The sequence below is a fragment of the Natator depressus genome, chromosome 1 (assembly GCF_965152275.1).
Source record: "Natator depressus isolate rNatDep1 chromosome 1, rNatDep2.hap1, whole genome shotgun sequence".
Taxonomy (NCBI): Eukaryota; Metazoa; Chordata; order Testudines; family Cheloniidae; genus Natator; species Natator depressus.
Window position 1 is genome coordinate 5925086 of NC_134234.1, and position 19306 is coordinate 5944391.

General features: G+C 48.9%; 1 protein-coding gene across 1 annotated transcript; it reads right to left on the reverse strand.

The window, feature by feature from the left end:
• Positions 1 to 986: 986 nt before the first annotated feature.
• LOC141981035 (olfactory receptor 52P1-like) lies at positions 987 to 10361 on the reverse strand. The gene is made up of 3 exons (XM_074942850.1): positions 10355 to 10361; positions 6091 to 7077; positions 987 to 1006 (listed from the first exon to the last, which is right to left on the reverse strand). The coding sequence occupies exons 1-3, from the start codon at positions 10359 to 10361 to the stop codon at positions 987 to 989; spliced, it is 1014 nt and encodes a 337-aa protein (XP_074798951.1).
• Between the last annotated feature and the right edge of the window lie 8945 nt (positions 10362 to 19306).

The following is a 19306-nucleotide window of genomic DNA, read 5'->3' on the forward strand; positions in this document are numbered from 1 at the left end:
GGCCTGCTCCCACCCCCCATCACCTCTGGAGGAAGAAGTCAGGACCCCACTCCTGCCACCTGTGAGGGGTCCTTCCTGCCTGGCCACGAGGGTTGCTGGAGCTGCTGCTGCTGCGTTTGTCCTGGGGAGCTGCTGGTGCCTGGTGCTGGAAGAGGACTGAGAGGACTGTCGGCTGCTGGGGGAGTGCACGGAGACTCTGGGGACCACTGTGGAGGGGGCCACTGAGGACTGAGTGATTCTCGAGCTGCGCTTTTGTGGTGGGGGACCTGACTGTGTTTGTGGGGTATAGGGGGTGTGGCATGGAGCCTGCCCCTGTGACATCTGTGTCCCTCCCTCGACCCCCACCACCACCGTTGCCCCCTCCACCACCCTCACCAGCCACATACCACCTACCTCAAGCTCCTGCCTCCAGGACTCAGCGGCTTGCCTGGCCTGCCATGCCCATTTCCACCATTTGGGCCCCTTGGTTCCCTTGCCCCACCCCCAGCGTGGCTGCTCCCTTTCCTTTGCGGCCCCCCCTTGCCCTGATTGACCCTCCCTTTGTGTACCCATGCCCCCTCCCATGTGCTTGTGGGGTCCCCCTCCCGTTTTGGTTGATCACTGGACCCCCCTGATGTTATTGTGACTTTCCCTCCCCTCGAGCAGCTAGAGGAGCTGGACATCCATCCTAGGTTGGTGACTGACCCCCCTAAGTCCTTGATAGCCCCCCTATCTGCCCCCCCATATTGGTGCCCTCCTCTCCTGCCTGTGTAAGGGGACTGTTGCCCCCTTACTAACATTCAGTGGGGGTGTTTTAGTGGCCAGCTCCCAGTACTAAAAAGGGGGAAGGGTCGATGGGGAATCAGGACCCTGAGACTGACAGCGCCCAGGAAGAATGGGGAGAGGCCAGTGCTCCAGGTCAGCCTGAATGACAGGGCGAGCAGGCTAATCAGGGAGTCAGGAAGCCAGGGAGGTCCTGTTCTCACTGTGAGCTGGATTTGCCTGGGTCAGACGGAGTGGGGCCGACCTAAGGAGAAAGCAGGGGCCCCAGCTGAGCTGGGCAGAGCTGGGCCAGATCCAGAGAGAGCAGACCTGTCCTGGGAGCAGAGCTGCAGCAACCAGAGCCAGAGGGGCCAGAGAAGCAGCCCAGGGGGCTGGAGGCAGAGCAGCAGCCGTGCAGAGACCGAGTGATGGAGCTGGAGCTGGAGCAGTCCGGAGCTGGGTGCGGTGAGCAGCTGGGGAGAGCGAGGGGGACCCTGGGCAGCGGGCCCAGCATAGGGAGACGCCTCAGCCAAGTGGCTCCTCAGGCCACACTTGGATCGTAACCCCGACTGGGAAGGGGCAATACTGGGAAGAAGGGTCCTACCACTGAGAGCCTGAGAGCGTGTGGCCACCACCAGAGCAAGTGTCCAACCCACAGCATCCCTGCAGCACAGCCAACGCCTGAACAGGAGGCCTGGCACTCACAAGGAACAGACTGTGAACTGCCCTGATGTTCCAGAGACGCTGATTGCGAAGTTCCCTGCCACAGAGCGGGGTGATGTCACCCCTTTCACCTTTCCCATTTTTCCTCATTCTTTTTAAAATTAATTGTTGATTAAATAACTTGCATTTGCTTTAACTTGTAAGTAATGGTCAGTGGGTCAGAGAAGTGCCCAGTGCAGAGAGAGTTCCCTGGAGTGGGGACACCCTAGCCTCTGTCCTAGGTGAACGCAGCAGAGTCGGGGGTCGAGCCCCCCAGGAATCCTGGGCCCAGCCTTGTTGGGGTTATGAGGACTCTGCCAGACAGGAGCGTGGAAGGGGAGTCCTCAAGGGCAGGGATCCTTGGGGTGGACCCTGCCCCCCCACCTGCCCTCCCCATGCCCCCTTGGCCTGTACTTCAACCGCCGCTGCCGAACCACCAGCTATCGTCCCCACTGGGGCACCAGCAGCAGTGGGAGATGGGCTGTCCTGCACTGCTGCCACGTGTCTCGCCCGCTCTGATTCTGGGGTAGCTCACCCAGCTGGCGGGAAGGGCTGGGGCAAAAAGAAAGGAAAGAGCCCCGCTAAAAAGACTAGGCCCTCCATGGCAGGGGCTTCCCACACTGCTGCAGCCCCACCATCATCCGTGGCATCCCTCCCTGCTGCTCCCTCCACCAGCATCACAGGCATCCCCCCTCCAGCCCCCAGAGTGTATGCCCAGATGGCGGCGGCCCCCCCGCCAACTCCTACGCCATCTCTCCCAGGCACCGCCGCTGTTACGTCCCTAGCAGCCGGGGCCCCTTCCCCACCCTAACCAGGAAGCATGGCGTCCGTTGCCTCCTAGTGCCTGACTCACTCCACATGGATATCTACGTGCGGGCATTGGCAAGGGGGGTGGGGCCCACGGCCATTGTGGTGGCCTCCAAAATGTACGGCAAGGTTGTCTTCTTCCTTGCCTTGGAGGCCGCAGCCCATAGGTGGTGGAGAAGGGACTGGCAGTAGGGGGTGTGTTCGTCCCCCTGGAGCTACTGGAGGACCTGGGTGCCCGTGTAGTTCTGACCTTCATTCCTCCTTTCCACCACAATGTGGAGTGCGGGTCCGCTGCTCTATCGCGGCGTTTACCTTTCTGCCACGCATCGGTCTCCGCCAGAGAACTGGCACGGTTTACAGGGCAGGGTGATGGAGCGGCTCCGGAGATGGACAAGACTACTCAGGTGCCTCTCCCTTCGAGGGAGGGTGCTGGTACTCAATCAACTAGTCCTGTCCATGCTCTGGTACCGGCTCAACACCCTGGTCCCGGCCCCAGGCTTCCTGGCAGACCTCCAGACGGCGATTCTGGAGTTCTTTTGGCCTGGACTGCACTGGGTCTCTGCAGGGGTTCTCCATCTGCCCCTGGAGGAGGGAAGGCAGAGTCTGAAGTGCCTACGCACTCAGGTCCATGTCTTCCGCATCCAGGCCCTGCAGAGGCTCCTTTATGGTGCAGGTAGTCCGGCGTGGAGAGTACTGGCTCACACCTTCCTGAGCCGCTTCCGAGGGCTCCAATACAATGAGCAGCTCCTTTATATCGATCCGAGAGGTCTTCCGCGAGACCTCTCCATGCTGCCAGTCTTCTACCAGGACCTCCTCTGGACCTGAAAACTGTTCTCTGTGACCAAGTCCATGGTGGCCACTGAGGGGGCAGATCTCCTCGCGGAGCCCCTGTTAGGATATAGATATTCAGGCCTGTCTGTAAAGGCCTATACTCTAAGAATTTAGGTGTATTCTTATCACTTGGCTAGTTATAGAGGTACAAAAGAGAATCAAAATCACTGTCTGCCGGTGTAAGGGCCTTTTCTTACTGTGACAGTCTGAGGCCCTGTGCTTAGGCTAAGGCCTTTGGCTAAGCAGCAGAGGCAGCCATAAGCTAGGAAGCAACCAGTCACATCCTCACATTCCAAACTAGTCACATTGAAAGAAGGTGCTATTGGGTTGTTAGGAATACAATTCTGTCCTGATAATGCTTATCACCTCCAGAGGAAGGGAAGTGCCTAGAAAATGTAAAAGGAAACAGCATCCTGTCTGGCAAGAACTCACTTATCAATACTGGGATGTGATTCTGTATTGTTTTGTCATTATAGTTCCCACTTTGCTATTGTTTGTCTGTATAATCGCTGTCTGGTTCTGTGATTGTTCCTGTCTGCTGTATAATTAATTTTGCTGGGTGTAGACTAATTAAGGTGGAGGGATATAATTTGTTACATAATCATGTTACAATATGTTAGGATTGGTTAGTTAAATTTCAGAAAAATGATTGGTTAAGGTATAGTTAAGCAGAACTCAAGTTTTACTATATAGTCTGCAGTCAATCAGGAAGTAGAGGGGTGGGCGTGGGTGGGAGGGGATGGGTGTGTGGGTGGGGGAGATGGGAACAGGGAATGGGGGTAAGGAAATTGGAATCATGTTTTGCTAAAGGGGGAAATGGGAACAGGGAATGGGAGTAAGGAACTTGGAATAATGTTTGGCTAAGGGCAGGAATGGGAACAGGGACACAGGTGTAAGGCTCTGTGTTGTCAGAGCTGGGAAGGAGGATACTAAGGAAGGAAACTGGAATCATGCTTGCTGAAAGTTCATCCCAATAAACATCGAATTGTTTGCACCTTTGCACTTCGGGTATTTTTGCTCTCTGTTCATGCGAGAAGGACCAGGGAAGTAAGTGGGTGAAGGAATAAGCCCCCTAACAGCCCCTGCTACACAACCCCCAGCTCCGTGTGCAGGTGGCAGAGTCCCCCTCTTTGCGCCAGAGGTTGGTCCTGGCAGAAGTCACCAGAGTCGGAGACCTCCTGGATTACGACCGGGGAGACTGGCTGCATCCCTTGATGCTTGATCAGTGTATACGGCTCTCCAGCACGTGTACTCCCCAGCACGTACTTCAGGAGGTGAGGGCCGCTTGCCACCCACTATTCGGGTTTACCTCGACCGGGTCCTGCATTTGGGCACGCCCTGTCCACCCACCACCACAGGCCCTCCAGACCTTTTCATCAGGCCCGTGCCCCATGGACCCAAACAGTCCCCCGCCCCTTCTCCATGAGCCGGCTCCATGACTTGCAGCCAGTTCGTTTCCAGACCGCACCAAGGAAACACCTGTACATGCTCGTCCTCCACACCCTTTACTTCCTCACCCTCGCCTTCCGCCCCGACACAAAGTGGTGGGACCTCCTGCCACCTCTAGAGAGTGAGGAGCCCTGGAGGGCCAGCCTATACTCCACCCTGGTCCTGAGGCCCACTGGGGATATCAGCTGGAGGCTCCTTCATGGGGCCGTGAGCACGGGCGTGTATTTGGAGCGGTTTACCTCTATCCCGGACACCTGCCCCTTCTCCTGCGTGAGGGAGACTCTGGCACATGTTTACCTGAAGTGTGCCAGGTTGCAGCCCCTATTCCGGCTCCTCACAAATATCCTGTTATGTTTCTGGCTGCACTTTTCCCCTCACCTCCTACTCCATGCACTCCCTGTCTGTGGCCCCACAAAGTCACCGGGACCTCCTGGTCATCCTCCTCCTGGCCCTGTCTAAAATGGCCATCTATAAAACCAGGGAGAGGAGGTTGGCCGATAGAGACTCCTGTGACTGTGGGGCCTCTTTCCAATCCTCTATCCATTCACATATCCGGGCAGAGTTCCTCTGGGCGGTGTCCACTGGCTCCCTTAACGCATTTGAGGAGCAGTGGGTGCTGTCTGGGGTTCTCTGATCGGTGTCCCCGTCAGGATCTCTTCTTTTGACCCTTTGACCACACTCCTGTCCCTGTTATTTCATTAGTTGTCCCACGGAATCATTTGGTTTCCAGGTCCAGTAGATCCTCCCCTCAGGCTACGGGGTGGGGGAGGGGTTCTTATGCAGTGGGCGGGCTCCCACCTGCCCACTTCCCAGAACCCAATAGGTACAATATGATACCAGTCTCTGGGAAGCAATCTTGTGCAGTGATGTTACGTTCACCTTTCGCAGAAAGCATGCTCCCCAAAGTTACGCATTTCAGATTGTATCATTTCTATGAAGAATTCACAAGTTACACATCTCTTTACCCATCACTAAAATCCAACCCATCTGTTCGTCCTAGTTCCCTAATAATGTAAGTGGGGAAGTATTATGGGGAACTTTCCTGGCTTTTGCATTACCCCAGGGGAATTTGCTGAGGAAAGGCTATGAGTCAAAACTCACACTCCCTTTTCCCACAGGCCTGCCTGACATCAAGGACTCCCCTTCCATTCTCCTATGGTCACTTAGGATAGGAGCTAGTGTGTCCCCACTCCAGGGTACTCCCTTCACAGTGGATGATTCCTTGACCCCCTGATCACTAAATTAAGTTCAATCCAAATATAATTTATTAAACAGCAAGTGTAAGAATAATAAACCAAACAAAAGGGAAAGGTTCACGGAAACAAGAAACCCTGCTCTGTGCGCATGGGGATATATCAAAGAGTCCTCTCTAGGATGCAAGGAAAGTTCATAGTCTCTTCCACTCCAAAATTGACTCCAAAAACAACTGCAAAAAGCAGAAAGAAAAGGAGTGCTTGTGGCACCTTTGAGACTAACCAATTTATTTGAGCATAAGCTTTTGTGAGCTACAGCTCACTTCATCGGATGCATGCTTTGTGTGTATATAAAAAGATCTTCTACACTTTCCACTTCGGCAGGTGTATTTGCCTACTTTGTCACGAAGCTCTTTGGTTTTGACCCCATAAATGATAGGATTGAGCATGGGAGGGATGAGGAGATAGAGGTCAGCCAAAATGATGTGAACATAGGGAGGGATGCCTTGACCGAAGTGGTGTGTGAGATTGGAGAAGAGTCCAGGCGTATAATATGTCAGCATCACACAGATGTGCGTTGTGCAAGTGTTGAGGGCTTTCTGGTGGGCTTTGTTAGAGGAGATTCTGAGGACAGCCCTGATGATCAGACCATAGGACAGAGCAATGAGCGTCAGGTCAAACCCATTGATTACAAACATTAGCACCCATCCGTATATCCTGGTGACTGTGAGGTCCCCACACACCACCTTCTCCACAGCTAGGTACTCGCATTGTGTGTGGGGGATAATGCGGTTGGCACAGAATGGCTGCTGACTCAGAAGCAGGGGTAGGGGCAGAATGAAGAGAACAGCTCTTATCAAACCTACAAGCCCTAGCTTAGCTATTTGTGTATTGCTGAGGATGGTAGCATATCTCAGAGGGTTACATATGGCAACATAGCGATCAAAGGCCATTGTCATGAGGGTGGCTGAGTGCATAACAGAAACCGTGTGGAGAAAGAACATCTGGGTGAGGCAGCCAGCCACAGTAATGCCTTTCAAATCGAACCAAAATATGCCCAGTGCCTTTGGCTCAAAGAAGGTAGGTGTGGCAATGTCTGTAAGTGCCAGTATGCAGAGCAGCAGGTACATCGGCTTCTGCAGAGTCTGCTCCTTACCTACAACAGACAGAAGCGTGACATTTGCCAACAAGCTGATAATGTAGAATGTAAAGAAAGGGATGGAAATCCAGATGTGGGCAGCCTCCAGGCCAGGGATGCCCGTTAGGATGAAAGTTGAAGCATCAGAGTTGGTGAAGTTAAAAGCTGCCCTGAGGCGGTTGATGCATCGATATGACTCAGAAATGCTCAAGGTGCCTGTAAAGGGAGAAAAGCACAGCAAGGGGGTTACATGCTTTTTAAACAAATAATGTGGTAAATATGTTATAGTTATGAACATTCTTAGAGTCTTCTTGAGTGAGGAGTGAAGAACCACCAACGATGTCACTCCCTCCTTTCTATAGCTTTAGCATAAGGCGGGAACCCTTTGTTTCAAACTTGGTTTCCAGACTAGTTTGTGGGAAAATTACAGACTCCCCAAGATGGAGTCCAGAGTTATGTGGCCTGGTCACATGGCCTTGTAGAGTCATAGCATCCATTACGTAGAGTCTGTCTGAAGCATTCCCAGGGAGGCTCACCAGGTGGGAGATATGTTTCTCTTAAGGCCTATTGTTTCCGCCAATGGCACATTGCCCTGAATAGGCCCTTCCCAACCAGCTATCGAGACTGAAACCAAGTTCCCTAGTGGTTGTTACCCAGTTGTAACTACATTTGAAATGCAGAGAAGTAGTCAATATTCTTAGCTTCTGACAAAAATCATAAATGCATACAAAAAGGATAATCATATTCAGAAAGTCATAACTTTTCCAATGACATCTTACATAACCCATCTTGCAATGGGGTATATTGTCACAAAAATATCAATGGTTATTTCTACCAATGAAATGCCTGAAGTTACATAACAACAACAACTGGAAACAAAAATGAGTAAAGCTTGTGACACCCAGATTGTAGTTCTATGGCTTGCCAGGGCAAAGAGACCCTGAAAATCCCCAAACGCACTCTGTAGCAAGAAAGGTCCCAAAGCTGGCCTTGGACCAACAATCACAAAGAAAAAAATAATTTCAACAGCACTGCCCACCCGTCCACCTACATGCTGCTCTGCGACCCTCTGATGTTCCCCTCTGGTGTTATTTAGACTGGTGATGTCTTAGGTCACCCCAATCCTTGACTCTGGGAGCCAGCCTTCCTCTGCTCAGCTGTGAGAACCTCACTCCTGGGCTGTTCACACACAGTCTCTGGCATGTAAGCTGCTCCTCGGCTTTTGCAACCGAATTACACTAGACAATATCTCCAGTCCCAGACACAACCCAAGAAACCTCCCTCTTGCAGGGTCCAGCTATGCCCGCAGGACACTGCAAGCTTAAATGAGTTTGTCAATTATACAAAGAAATTGAGATGCACCAGGCTTTTTATCCCAAGGGGAGTCTCTGTCACGCTTCAAACCAAACACACTGCTTCAGGTAGAATAAACAACAAATGTATTAACTACAAAGACAGATTTTAAGTGATATTAAGTGATAGGCAAAAAGTCAGAGTGGTTACCAAAAGAAAAGAAAACGTAAGCACACTGTCATATGTGGCGGTTCAATGACAAGACAGAACACAGCTTTTAGCAAGCAAGCAGGCTGGTCTCTGCTAACGGGCTTCTCCCTGTCAGCTTTCCACCTTCCCCTTTATTCTCTCTCTCTCCCCGCGCATTACATTCTCCAACAGATAAAAGGAATACACTGGCTTTGTTTAACATTCTTATTTACCAATTTCTATCTACTGCATTCCTTGCTCTCGGGCCTTGAGCCCAGTCCTGAGAGGCTTCCCACGATACATATCATCTTGGCGAGATTCCAAGGTTGATGCCCTTGGATGGAGCAGTGTGTGCACTACTCCTACACAACACTCCGGGTGTGCCCTGAATGTTGCCAAGCGCATAAACCTTTATGAATCCTACAGTCATAAATATAAAGGGAAGGGTAACCACCTTTCTGTATACAGAACTATAAAATCTTTCCTGGTCAGAGGCAAAACCCCTTCACCTGTAAAGGGTTAAGAAGCTAAGATAACCTCGCTAGCACCTGACCAAAATGATCAATGAGGAGACAAGATACTTTCAAAGCTAGAGTGGTGGGTGCGGGAACAAAGGGTCTGTCTGTCTGTCTCTGTGATGCTTTTGCCAGGAACAGAACAGGAATGGAGTATTAGAACTTGTTAGTAAGTAATCTAGCTCGAAATGCGTTAGATTTCCTTTTCTTTAAATGGCTGATAAATAAGCTGTGCTGAATGGAATGTATATTCCTGTTTTTGTGTCTTTTTGTAACTTAAGGTTTTGCCTGGCGCGATTCTCTATGTTTTGAATCTGATTATCCTGTAAGATATTTACCATCCTGATTTTACATTGGTGATTCTTTTACTTTTTCTTTAATTAAAATTCTTCTTTTAAGATCCTGATTGCTTTTTCATTGTTCTTAAGATCCAAGCGTTTGGGTCTGTGTTCACCTATGCAAATTGGTGAGGATTTTTATCAAGCCTTCCCCAGGAAAGTGGCTGTAGGGCTTGGGGGGATATTTTGGGGAGTAGACATCTCCAGTGGGCTCTTTCCCTGTTGTTTGATTAACACGCTTGGTGGTGGCAGCATAGGGTTCAAGGACAAGGCAAAGTTTGTATGTTGAGGAAGCTTTTAACCTAAGCTGGTAAGAATAAGCTTAGGGGGTCTTTCATGCAGGTCCCCACATCTGTATCCTAGAGTTCAGAGTGGGGAAGGAACGTTGACATGGTGGCAGAGTGGTGGGATCATTTTAAGATTTTATTTGTTTGAGATGCTTTTGAGATTTTTTTTTCATCATTTTGAAGCAGAAGCACAGTAGGATTTTAAAAGGACATTTTTTTCTCCTTTGGGCTGCTTGGAAACAGGTTTTAAGCTGAAAGCAATTAGAGTATTCCTGTCTCTGCCTGGGGGCCAGAGCAGCAAGCGTAACCAAGAGATTTGTCTTTTTTGAGCAGAATTTTCTCTACCTCAATGCAGGGTAGTTAACCTTGTGCAGGGAAATTCACAAGTTTTTCACAAACCTGAAGAGGTTTTTTGTTGTTGTTTGTTTTTTTAAGCTAAGAGCAACTAGGTGTTTTTTCTGTCTATTTGCCTGGAGACAAAGGATTTTTTCTGTAGGCTGAGAATAGGCTTTTCTGTAGGCTGAGGGTGTTCTTGAGGAAATAGAAAGATGCATCCTAGATGGGAAGCCCAAAACTGTAATCGAGGCGGGGGAGATTGGAGCCAAATGGGTGGAGGTGGCAGAAATGAAAAAAAAAACTGTTCGTAGTTGGAGCGGATACCAGAAGGGACAACCTCAGACCGCACCCTACTACTGGGGGCAGCCCAAGGCCCCAACTACACACCAAGGAACACTCCAGACACCTTATTTTCCTGCCACAACATTCTCCCGAAACCCACCTCACCACAGTGACCCATCAGCTGGACGATGTTTTAAATGTAACGAGCCGGGGCATGTAAAGGCCAACTGCCCCAAGAACCCCAACAGATTACAGTCCATTGTACCGGAATCACACCAGAGGTCCTCAGGCCCAGATGCCTCCCAGATACACTTGGAGCGGAGGGAAACTGTGAGTGTGGGCGGGAAGAAGGTCACCGTGTGGAGGGACACCGGAGCACAAGTGTCAGCTATCCATGCTTCCTTAGTGGACCCCAATGTAATCGACCCAGAGATCCAAGTAACAGCTCAAACCTTCAAGTCCAACTCTTTCCATTTGCCAACAGCCAAGTTGCCTGTCCAGTACAAGGGCTGGTCAGGAACGTGGACTTTTGCAGTCTATGATGATTATCCCATCCCCATGCTGTTTCCAATCAAGTGAAGCTAGCCAAGAGGGTGGGAATGGTCACCCTCAGGTAGGCTAAGCTGTCACGCCTAGCTCTCTTCTGGAAACTTCTACCAGGACCCGGTCAGAGGTGATGGAACCGGAGCCCAGGCCACCATCTGCAACAGCAGCAGTGGATCCAGTCCCAGAGACCCAGACAAAGCCAGTCTCAGAACCGGAACCGGCGGAACAACCAGCACCAGACCCATTACCAGCACTGAATCCAGTACTTGCAACCCCAATACCAGAGGGCCCGACTAAGACTGTACTGGCAGCAGCAGATAACCCTACACAAGAGGCTCAGCCGGAGCCTGAACTCCAACATAGTGCACCAGCAGAGTGTGGTTCACAGTCAACAGAAACAGCCCCATCATGTGCATTGCTTCCAGAGGGACCAAGCCCAGATCCACAATCCAATGAGGAACTGATGTCTCCAACCTCAAGGGAACAGTTTCAGACTGAACAAGAAGCAGATGAAAGCCTCCAGAGAGCTTGGACGATGGCACGGAGAGACCCACCACCTCTCAGCTCTTCTAATTGATCCAGGTTTGTTGTAGAAAGAGGACTTTTCCTCAAGGAAACTCTTTCTGGTGGACACCAGGAAGACTGGTATCCTCAGAGAGAGTTGGTAGTTCCAACTAAGTACCGGGTCAAGCTCTTGAGCTTAGCCCACGATCATCCTAGTGGCCATGCTGGGGTGAACAGGACCAAAGACCGTTTGGGGATGTCATTCCACTGGGAGGGAATGGGGAAGGATGTTTCTACCTATGTCCGGTCTTGTGAGGTATGCCAAAGAGTGGGAAAACTCCAAGACTAGGTCAAAGCCGCTCTCCAGCCACTCCCCATCATTGAGGTTCCATTTCAGCGAGTAGCTGTGGATATTCTGGGTCCTTTTCCGGAAAAGACACCCAGAGGAAAGCAGTACATCCTGACTTTCATGGATTTTGCCACCCAATGGCCAGAAGCAGTAGCTCTAAGCAACACCAGGGCTAAAAGTGTGTGCCAGGCACTAACAGACATTCTTGCCAGGGTAGGTTGGCCCTCCAACATCCTCACAGATGCAGGAACTAATTTTCTGTTAGGAACTATGGAAAGCCTTTGGGAAGCTCATGGGGTAAATCACTTGGTTGCCACTCCTTACCACCATCAAACAAATGGCATGGTGGAGAAGTTGAATGGGACTTTGGGGGCCATGATACGAAAATTCATAAATGAACACTCCAGTGATTGGGACCTACTGTGGCAGCCCTTGCTCATTGCCTACAGAGCTGTACCACATCCCAGTTTAGGGTTTTCACCATTTGAACTTGTATTTGGCTACGAGGTTAAGGGGCCGTTACAGTTGGTGAAGCAGCAATGGGAGGGATTTACACCTTCTCCAGGAACTAACATTCTGGACTTTGTAACCAACCTACAAAACACCCTCCGAACCTCTTTAGCCCTTGCTAAAGAAAACTTACAGGATGCTCAAAAAGAGCAAAAAGCCTGGTATGATAAACATGCCAAAGAGCGGTCCTTCAATGTAGGGACCAGGTCATGGTCTTAAATGTGCTCCAGGCCCATAAAATGGAAACATCATGGAAAGGGCCATTCACGGTCGAAGAGCGCCTGGGAGCTGTTAATTATCTCCTAGCATTCCCCACCTCCAACCGAAAGCCTAAAGTGTACCATATTAATCCTCTAAAGCCCTTTTATTCCAGAGAATTAAAGATTTCTCAGTTTACAGCCCAGGGAGGAGATGATGCTGAGTGGCCTGAAGGGGTCTATTATGAAGGGAGAAGTGCTGGTGACGTGGAAGAGGTAAACCTCTCCATGACCCTTGGGTGTATGCAGCGACAGCAGATCAAGGAGCTGTGCACTAGCTACGCTCCGATGTTCTCAGCCACCCCAGTACTGACCGAACAGGCATACCACTCCATTGACTTAAGTAATGCTCACTCAATGAAAGTCCAACCCTACCGGGTGTCTCCTCAAGCTAAAACTGCTATAGAATGGGAGATCCAGGATATGCTACAGGTGGGGGTAATCTGCCCCTCTGGCAGTGCATGGGCATCTCCAGTGGTTCTAGTACCCAAACCAGATGGGGAGATACGTTTTTGCATGGACTACCATAAGCTAAATGCTGTAACTCGCCCAGACATCTATCCAATGCCACGCACAGATGAAGTATTGGAGAAACTGGAATGGGCCCAGTTCATCTCTACCTTGGACTTAACCAACGGGTACTGGCAGGTACCGCTCGATGAATCTGCCAAGGAAAGGTCAGCCTTCACCACACATCTCGGGCTGTAGGAATTTAATGTGCTCCCTTTTGGGCTGCAGAATGCACCCGCCACCTTCCAAAGACTTGTAGATGGTCTCCTAGCAGGATTGGGAGATTATGCAGTCGCCTACCTTGACGATGTGGCCATATTTTCAGATTCCTGGGCAGAACATCTGGAACATCTACAAAAAGTCTTCGAGTGCAAAAGGGAGTCGGGACTAACTGTTAAGGCTAAGAAGTGTCAAATAGGCTGAAACAGAGTGACACCAAGGTACCATCAACCCCCTACAGGCCAAAGTGGATGATATCCAAAAGTGGCCTGTCCCAAAGTCAAAGAAACAGGTCCAATCCTTCTTCGGCTTGGCCGGATATTACAGGCAATTTGTACAGCAATACAGCCAAATCGCCGTGCCACTGACAGACCTAACCAAAAAGAAAGAGCCAAATGCCGTTCAGTGGACCGAAGAGTGCCGGAAGGCCTTTCACCAGGTTAAAGCGACATTCATGTCTGACCCTCTGCTAAGGGCCCCAGACTTTCACAAACCGTTCCTAGTAACAACAGATGTGTCTGAGGGTGGTGTGGGAGTAGTCTTAATGCAGGAAGGACTGGATCAAGAATTCCATCCTGTAGTGTTTCTCAGCAAGAAGCTGTCTGAGCGGAAAGCAACTGGTCAGTCAGTGAAAAAGAATGTTACGCCATTGTCCACGCTCTGGAAAAGCTACGCCCATATGTTTGGGGAGGGTGTTTCCATCTGCCAACCGACCATGCTGTGCTACAGTGGCTTCATACCACCACGGGAAATAACAAAAAACTTATTCGGTGGAGTTTAGCTCTTCAAGATTTTGATTTCAACATCCAAGACATCTCAGGAGCTTCTAACAAAGTGGCTGATGCACTCTCCCGTGAAAGTTTCCCAGAATCAACTGGTTAAAATCGTCCTTGAGATGTGGAAAATATTGCTAGTCTTTATATACTCGGTAGTATATTTAGAGGTGCATGTGTCTTATTAATTCTGTTTTCTCCTAGAGCTCCATGAAGAAATCATAGCCAGTATTTCACCCTACCTGTGATTTGGGGAGTGTGTCATAAATATAAAGGGAAGGGTACCCACCTTTTTGTATGCAGAACTGTAAAATCCCTCCTGGCCAGAGGCAAAACTCCTTCACCTGTAAAGGGTTAAGAAGCTAAGATAACCTCGCTGGCACCTGACCAAAATGACGAATGAGGAGACAAGATACTTTCAAATCTGGAGCGGGGAGAAACAAAGGCTCTCTCTGTTTGTGTGATTCTTTTGCTGGGAACAGAAGAGGAATGGAGTCTTAAAACTTAGTAAGTAATCTAGCTAGATATGTGTTAGATTCTGTTTGTTTACATGGCTGAGAAAATAAGCTGTGCTGAATGGAATGGATATTCCTGTTTTTGTGTCTTTTTGTAACTTAAGGTTTTGCCTGGCGGGATTCTCTATGTTTTGAATCTGATTACCCTGTAAGGTATTTACCATCCTGATTTTACAGAGATGGTTCTTTTACTTTTTCTTTAATTAAAATTCTTCTTTTAAGATCCTGATTGCTTTTTCATTGTTCTTAAGATCCAAGGGCTTGGGTGCGTTCACCTATGCAAGCTGGTGCGGATTTTTATCAAGCCTTCCCCAGGAAAAGGGGTGTAGGGCTTGAGGGGATATTTTGGAGGGTAGACATCTCCAAGTGGTCTCTTTCCCTGTTCTTTGTTTAACACGCTTGCTGGTGGCAGCATAGAGTTCAAGGACAAGGCAAAGTTTGTATGTTGAGGAAGCTTTTAACCTAAGCTGGTAAGAATAAGCTTAGGGGGTCTTTCATGCAGGTCCCCACATCTATACCCTGGAGTTCAGAGTGGGGAAGGAACCTTGACACACGCAGTCTCAACTCTCAACTCTATTAGACTGGGCAACATCTGGATTAAGCATTTTTCTCACCCCACTGTATATTGCAGTCCTTAATATACAAGTTTGTTCTTTAAACCCTCAGTCCATGTGGTTTGGGGGGCACAAGTCCAGGCATGTCTGGGGGGCATTGCTGAGTCTCTCCAATTAAGTTTGCCCAATTCCCTTAGTGGGGCCTCATGCACGTGAGTCATTGCATTGGAGCTCCCTTGCTGGACAAGGGCCCTTGATGGGTTGTTTGACACCCTGCCCCTCTATTGGTCACTTTCCTTGCTGTTGCCTCTGGGGAGCTAATATCTGGCTGATTCCCCAACTTGCAGCATGTTTTAGTGACCGCCATACAACACCATTCTCATAACTCTATATACATTAATTATGCACATGTATGGACAGAGACATGACTTTCAGCAGATCATAACCTTTCCCCTGAGACATTACAAGGCATGCTTCATGTGTAAAATGACGTTTATATGAAAATGAGGTCTATGGAGTTTACAGTATGCTCCCCGATGATAGAGAATGTGTCACCTCACCCCTTAGTTTGCTGCAAGAGGTTAGTCACCGACTACCTCAATGGCAGTGTGTGTTATAGTTCTCTTGGTACCCAGCCATCAAGGCCATGAGGTGGCGTGCCTCAGTTTCCCTATTGGGACACTGCAAACCAGGTTTCTCTGCTGTGATCTGATTTAATTCTGTTTACAGTTATTATCTATGAACTAGACTTACTATAAGGTTGAACATCAGTCATAAAATTCTTATCCCAAAACTTTACATTAATACCAATTTTTTTAAAATCACAGATGGGTGTTTACAAGTATCTTTACGCTACCACGCCCTCTGTTCAGATACTGTAGTTTGAGGTTAGTTTGTTCATTACCCATGGAGTCCTTTGACTCTCTCCCAAGTAAGCAGTCAATGGCTTGTCTTTCCTTCCAGTGTTCCCTTATGTGTGGGCTCTGAATTTAATCGTGTTTCTGGAATTTTGGTGCCTCAGGGTCTGGCCAGATAGTTTTTCAGGGGGATCCTGCACATTGTCTGGCCCTTTGCCCCCTTTCCCTAGAGGACGGTGATCTGAGCTCTGCGGGCTAGGTGTGTTTACCCTTTGATCAGATGCACCGTTTTCCCACCAGCTTTCCCACAACTGCTTTCAGTGTCTCACCAGCCTGTGGGAAGACACCCCCTTCTCTGTCAGTTGGGCCATTTGTATTCTCACAAACTACCACCTGGCAACTTCCTGGTCTCAATTCCTCCGTTATCACAGGCACTGGAGCTGCATCTAGATGTAAAGAGACACAGATACTTTCCAAAAAAAGTATCAGAAATAGCTTCCTGAAAAACTGAGACCTGGATTGTGGTACCCTCTGCCACCCCCTTCTCTGTCCCTATGAAGTCAGCTGTCTGACTGTTCCCGTCCAGGACGTCAGTTACACAGTTCCCTCTCAAAACCTGGGTCACCAGCTGTCAGGGTTCCCTCCCCACTCTGAGCTCTGGGGCAGAGATGTGGGGCCCTGCATGAAACACTCCCTAAGCTTATTTCTACCAGCATAGGTGAAAAATTCCCAAGGCACAAATCATTTCCTTGTCCTTGGACAGTATTGCTGCCACTACCAAGTGATTTAGTCACAAATCGAGGAAAAAGGGCCACTTGGAGTCCTTCTTTCCCCAAAATATTCCCCGGAAACCCCTTCACCCCCTTTCCTGGGAGGCTTGAGAATACTGTACTAACCAATTGGTTAGAAAGTGAGCACAGAGCAAACCCCTGGCTTTTTAGGACCCTGAAAATCAATCAGGTTCTTAAAAGAAGAACTTTATTATTATTTTGTTTAAAAAAGTAAAAGAATCACAGCTAGAGAATCAGGATGGAAGGTAACTTTACAGAGTATATTAAAAAAAAAAAATAAAACACAGAGGATTCCCGTCTGGGCTCAGCTTGAAAGTTACAAAAAACCAGGAATAAAACACCCTCTTAGCATATGGAAAATTCACAAGCTAAAACAAAAGATAATCTAATGCATTTCCTTGTTTTGACTTACAATTTCTGTAATTTTAGATGTATCATTTCAGGTATCTTTTCAGGAGATGGTTTACCAGCTTGGTCTTTCTCTCTGTGTGTGTCCAGAGAGGGAACACACAAAGAGAGCACAAATAAAAATGCTTCCCCCCCACCCCAGATTTGAAAGTAACTTCTTTCCTTATTGGTCCATTTGGCCAAGTGCCAACCAGGTTATTGCAGGTTCTTAACCCCTTACAGGTAAAGGGATTCTGTACCTCTGGACAGGAGGGATTTTATCTTACCATATACATCAAGGTTGTTACCCTTCCCTTTATATTTATGACACAGGCTGAGTACCTGGGTTCACAGATGCTGATGCAGCCTTCCTTCCAGTGTCCTCAGCATCATACCCCAAGTGACTAGTGGGGAGACATTCCTGTACCCCCACTATTCCGTCCCCAGTTTCCTCCTCTGGGTCTCTTCCTAAGACACATTTCTGTGTGCTCCATAGGAGGTGTTCTTTCTTTTGTTCAGCTGCAAAACTCTGCCAGCTAACAACTGGGACAGTTTCCTTACTCACTGACAACACCTCCCCTGCTTCTGTGCCTGAGGGCATGTTGCCTAGTTTCAGCCCCTCCCATACTTGGAAGCACCCTGCTTCCCTGTGTTACAGAGTGACAGGCATCCTCACTCACCTCAGTGGTTTCTGAGATTCCCTGCCCCTTCTCTGGGCTCTCCTCTGGGACTCATTTCTCTATGCTCCCGAGAGTTTGTCTCTGGTTCAGCTGTGACCTGCTGGAAGCTAACAACCTGGACAGATCGCTCCCTGGCATTTATTACACCCCTATCCCTTCCTGATTGATGTTGCCTCCAGCTTGAGTGCTGGAGTTGGTCTCAACCACCCTCCCACCTGGAAACATGTGGCTTCCACCTACTGAAGAAGAATCAAGGAGACTCTCTCCCATTCTCTCAGCAGTTCCTGAGACCTTACCCTTTGCCTCAGGGGTCCCAGCATAAAACTCCCTCCTGCGACAGGCAAATACTTTAAGCTGAGCTACACAGAAAGAACATGACCAAGGAGCAGGTCAGCGAAGAGGTGTTCCATTACTCCACAGTCCAAACACTTTCCAGACCTTCCCACAACACATGGATTTTATTTAGTTGTATGAGGAATCTGCTTCCACCCACCCCCACAATCTCTGCCGTTTGGCCACGTCGCATACTGGCCTTTGGGACCACACTCTGCTTCATCAGAGAGATCCGGGCCCCTGTACCCCTCTGCCCCAAGTACTCCCTGCCATCCATTTGGGGAGCCTTGACCTGCTCCATATCTGGCTCTGCAGAGGCCAATCTCACAAAACCAATATGATAGGTTTTGATTCCTTGGGGAGTTTCTCTGATGAGGACAGGAGAACTAACATCAACTATTGGTTGTCTGCTTCCTCTTAGCACAGGGCATTTATTCCTCAGGTGATCAGTGGAATTACACTGACAGCACCCTTTGAGCTCTTCTGCTTTTACAGGAAATTTGGGATGAGGGTTAGAGGAATGTTTTTGGATAAGAGAATGTTTAGACTCCCATCCCCCTACTGTCAGCTAAAAAAGCTATCTCATCCACTGACTCTATCTTCGTCCACACACTCCACAGTCTATCTTTCTGCCATAGACACTGCTTTACTTATGCTGAGGAAATGCTCTTCAGCAACAAGTCCAAGCATTCCTTCAAAACTTGCCACATATTTACCCCTCACCCATTTTCCCAACAAATCTATGATCTTGTTTACATATTCCCCATTACTCGTCCCAATATCCCTCTTAAGATTCCTGAATTTAACTCTATATGTTTTAGGGGTAATCTGAAAACTTCGCAAAAAAGTATCTTTAAATTTACAGTAGTCTCTAAAGCATCTTCGCTAGGCATTCCATTGAACACATTTGGAGCTTTGCCAGTGAATTTTGCAATGGATCCGATGAAGTGAGCTGTAGCTCACAAAAGCTTATGCTCAAATAAATTGGTTAGTTTTTAAGGTGCCACAAGTACTCCTTTTCTTTTTGCAATCAGGGTAGGAGCTCTCTTACCATCAGGGATTTCATGTATCACACACAGCCTGTCGAAGGCAGTGAGATATTCAGCAATATCGTTCTCCTCACTGTCTGCAGGACATGCGTGTTCCCAGTTGTGGATTTTTGGAGTGATGGGAGTCACTTGGCTCAGGGGCCTCTGGTTCTGCTTCTCTATCAAGTCCAGTTGGTGTTTTCACTCTCTCTCTTTCTTTCTTCCTGCCCTGTTTCTCTCTCTGTCTCTCTTTTGCTCTTTTTCTTCCATAGCCCTGCTGTGTGCAGCCTCCTCCCTGGCTGCTTCTTCCTCCATAGCCCTTTGGTGTGCAGCCTCCTCTTCTTTGAGCCTCATTTGAAACTCGCGGTGATTTCCCTTCTCTGCTGCTTCCA

Bases quoted from the DNA above. Each gene is read 5' to 3' on its own strand.
- LOC141981035 (XM_074942850.1), bottom strand. The intron at 1,007-6,090 runs GTAGAAGATCTT...CTTTCTCCTTAG, and splicing joins CACCTGCCGAAGTGGAAAGT to GTCGGCCCCACTCCGTCTGA.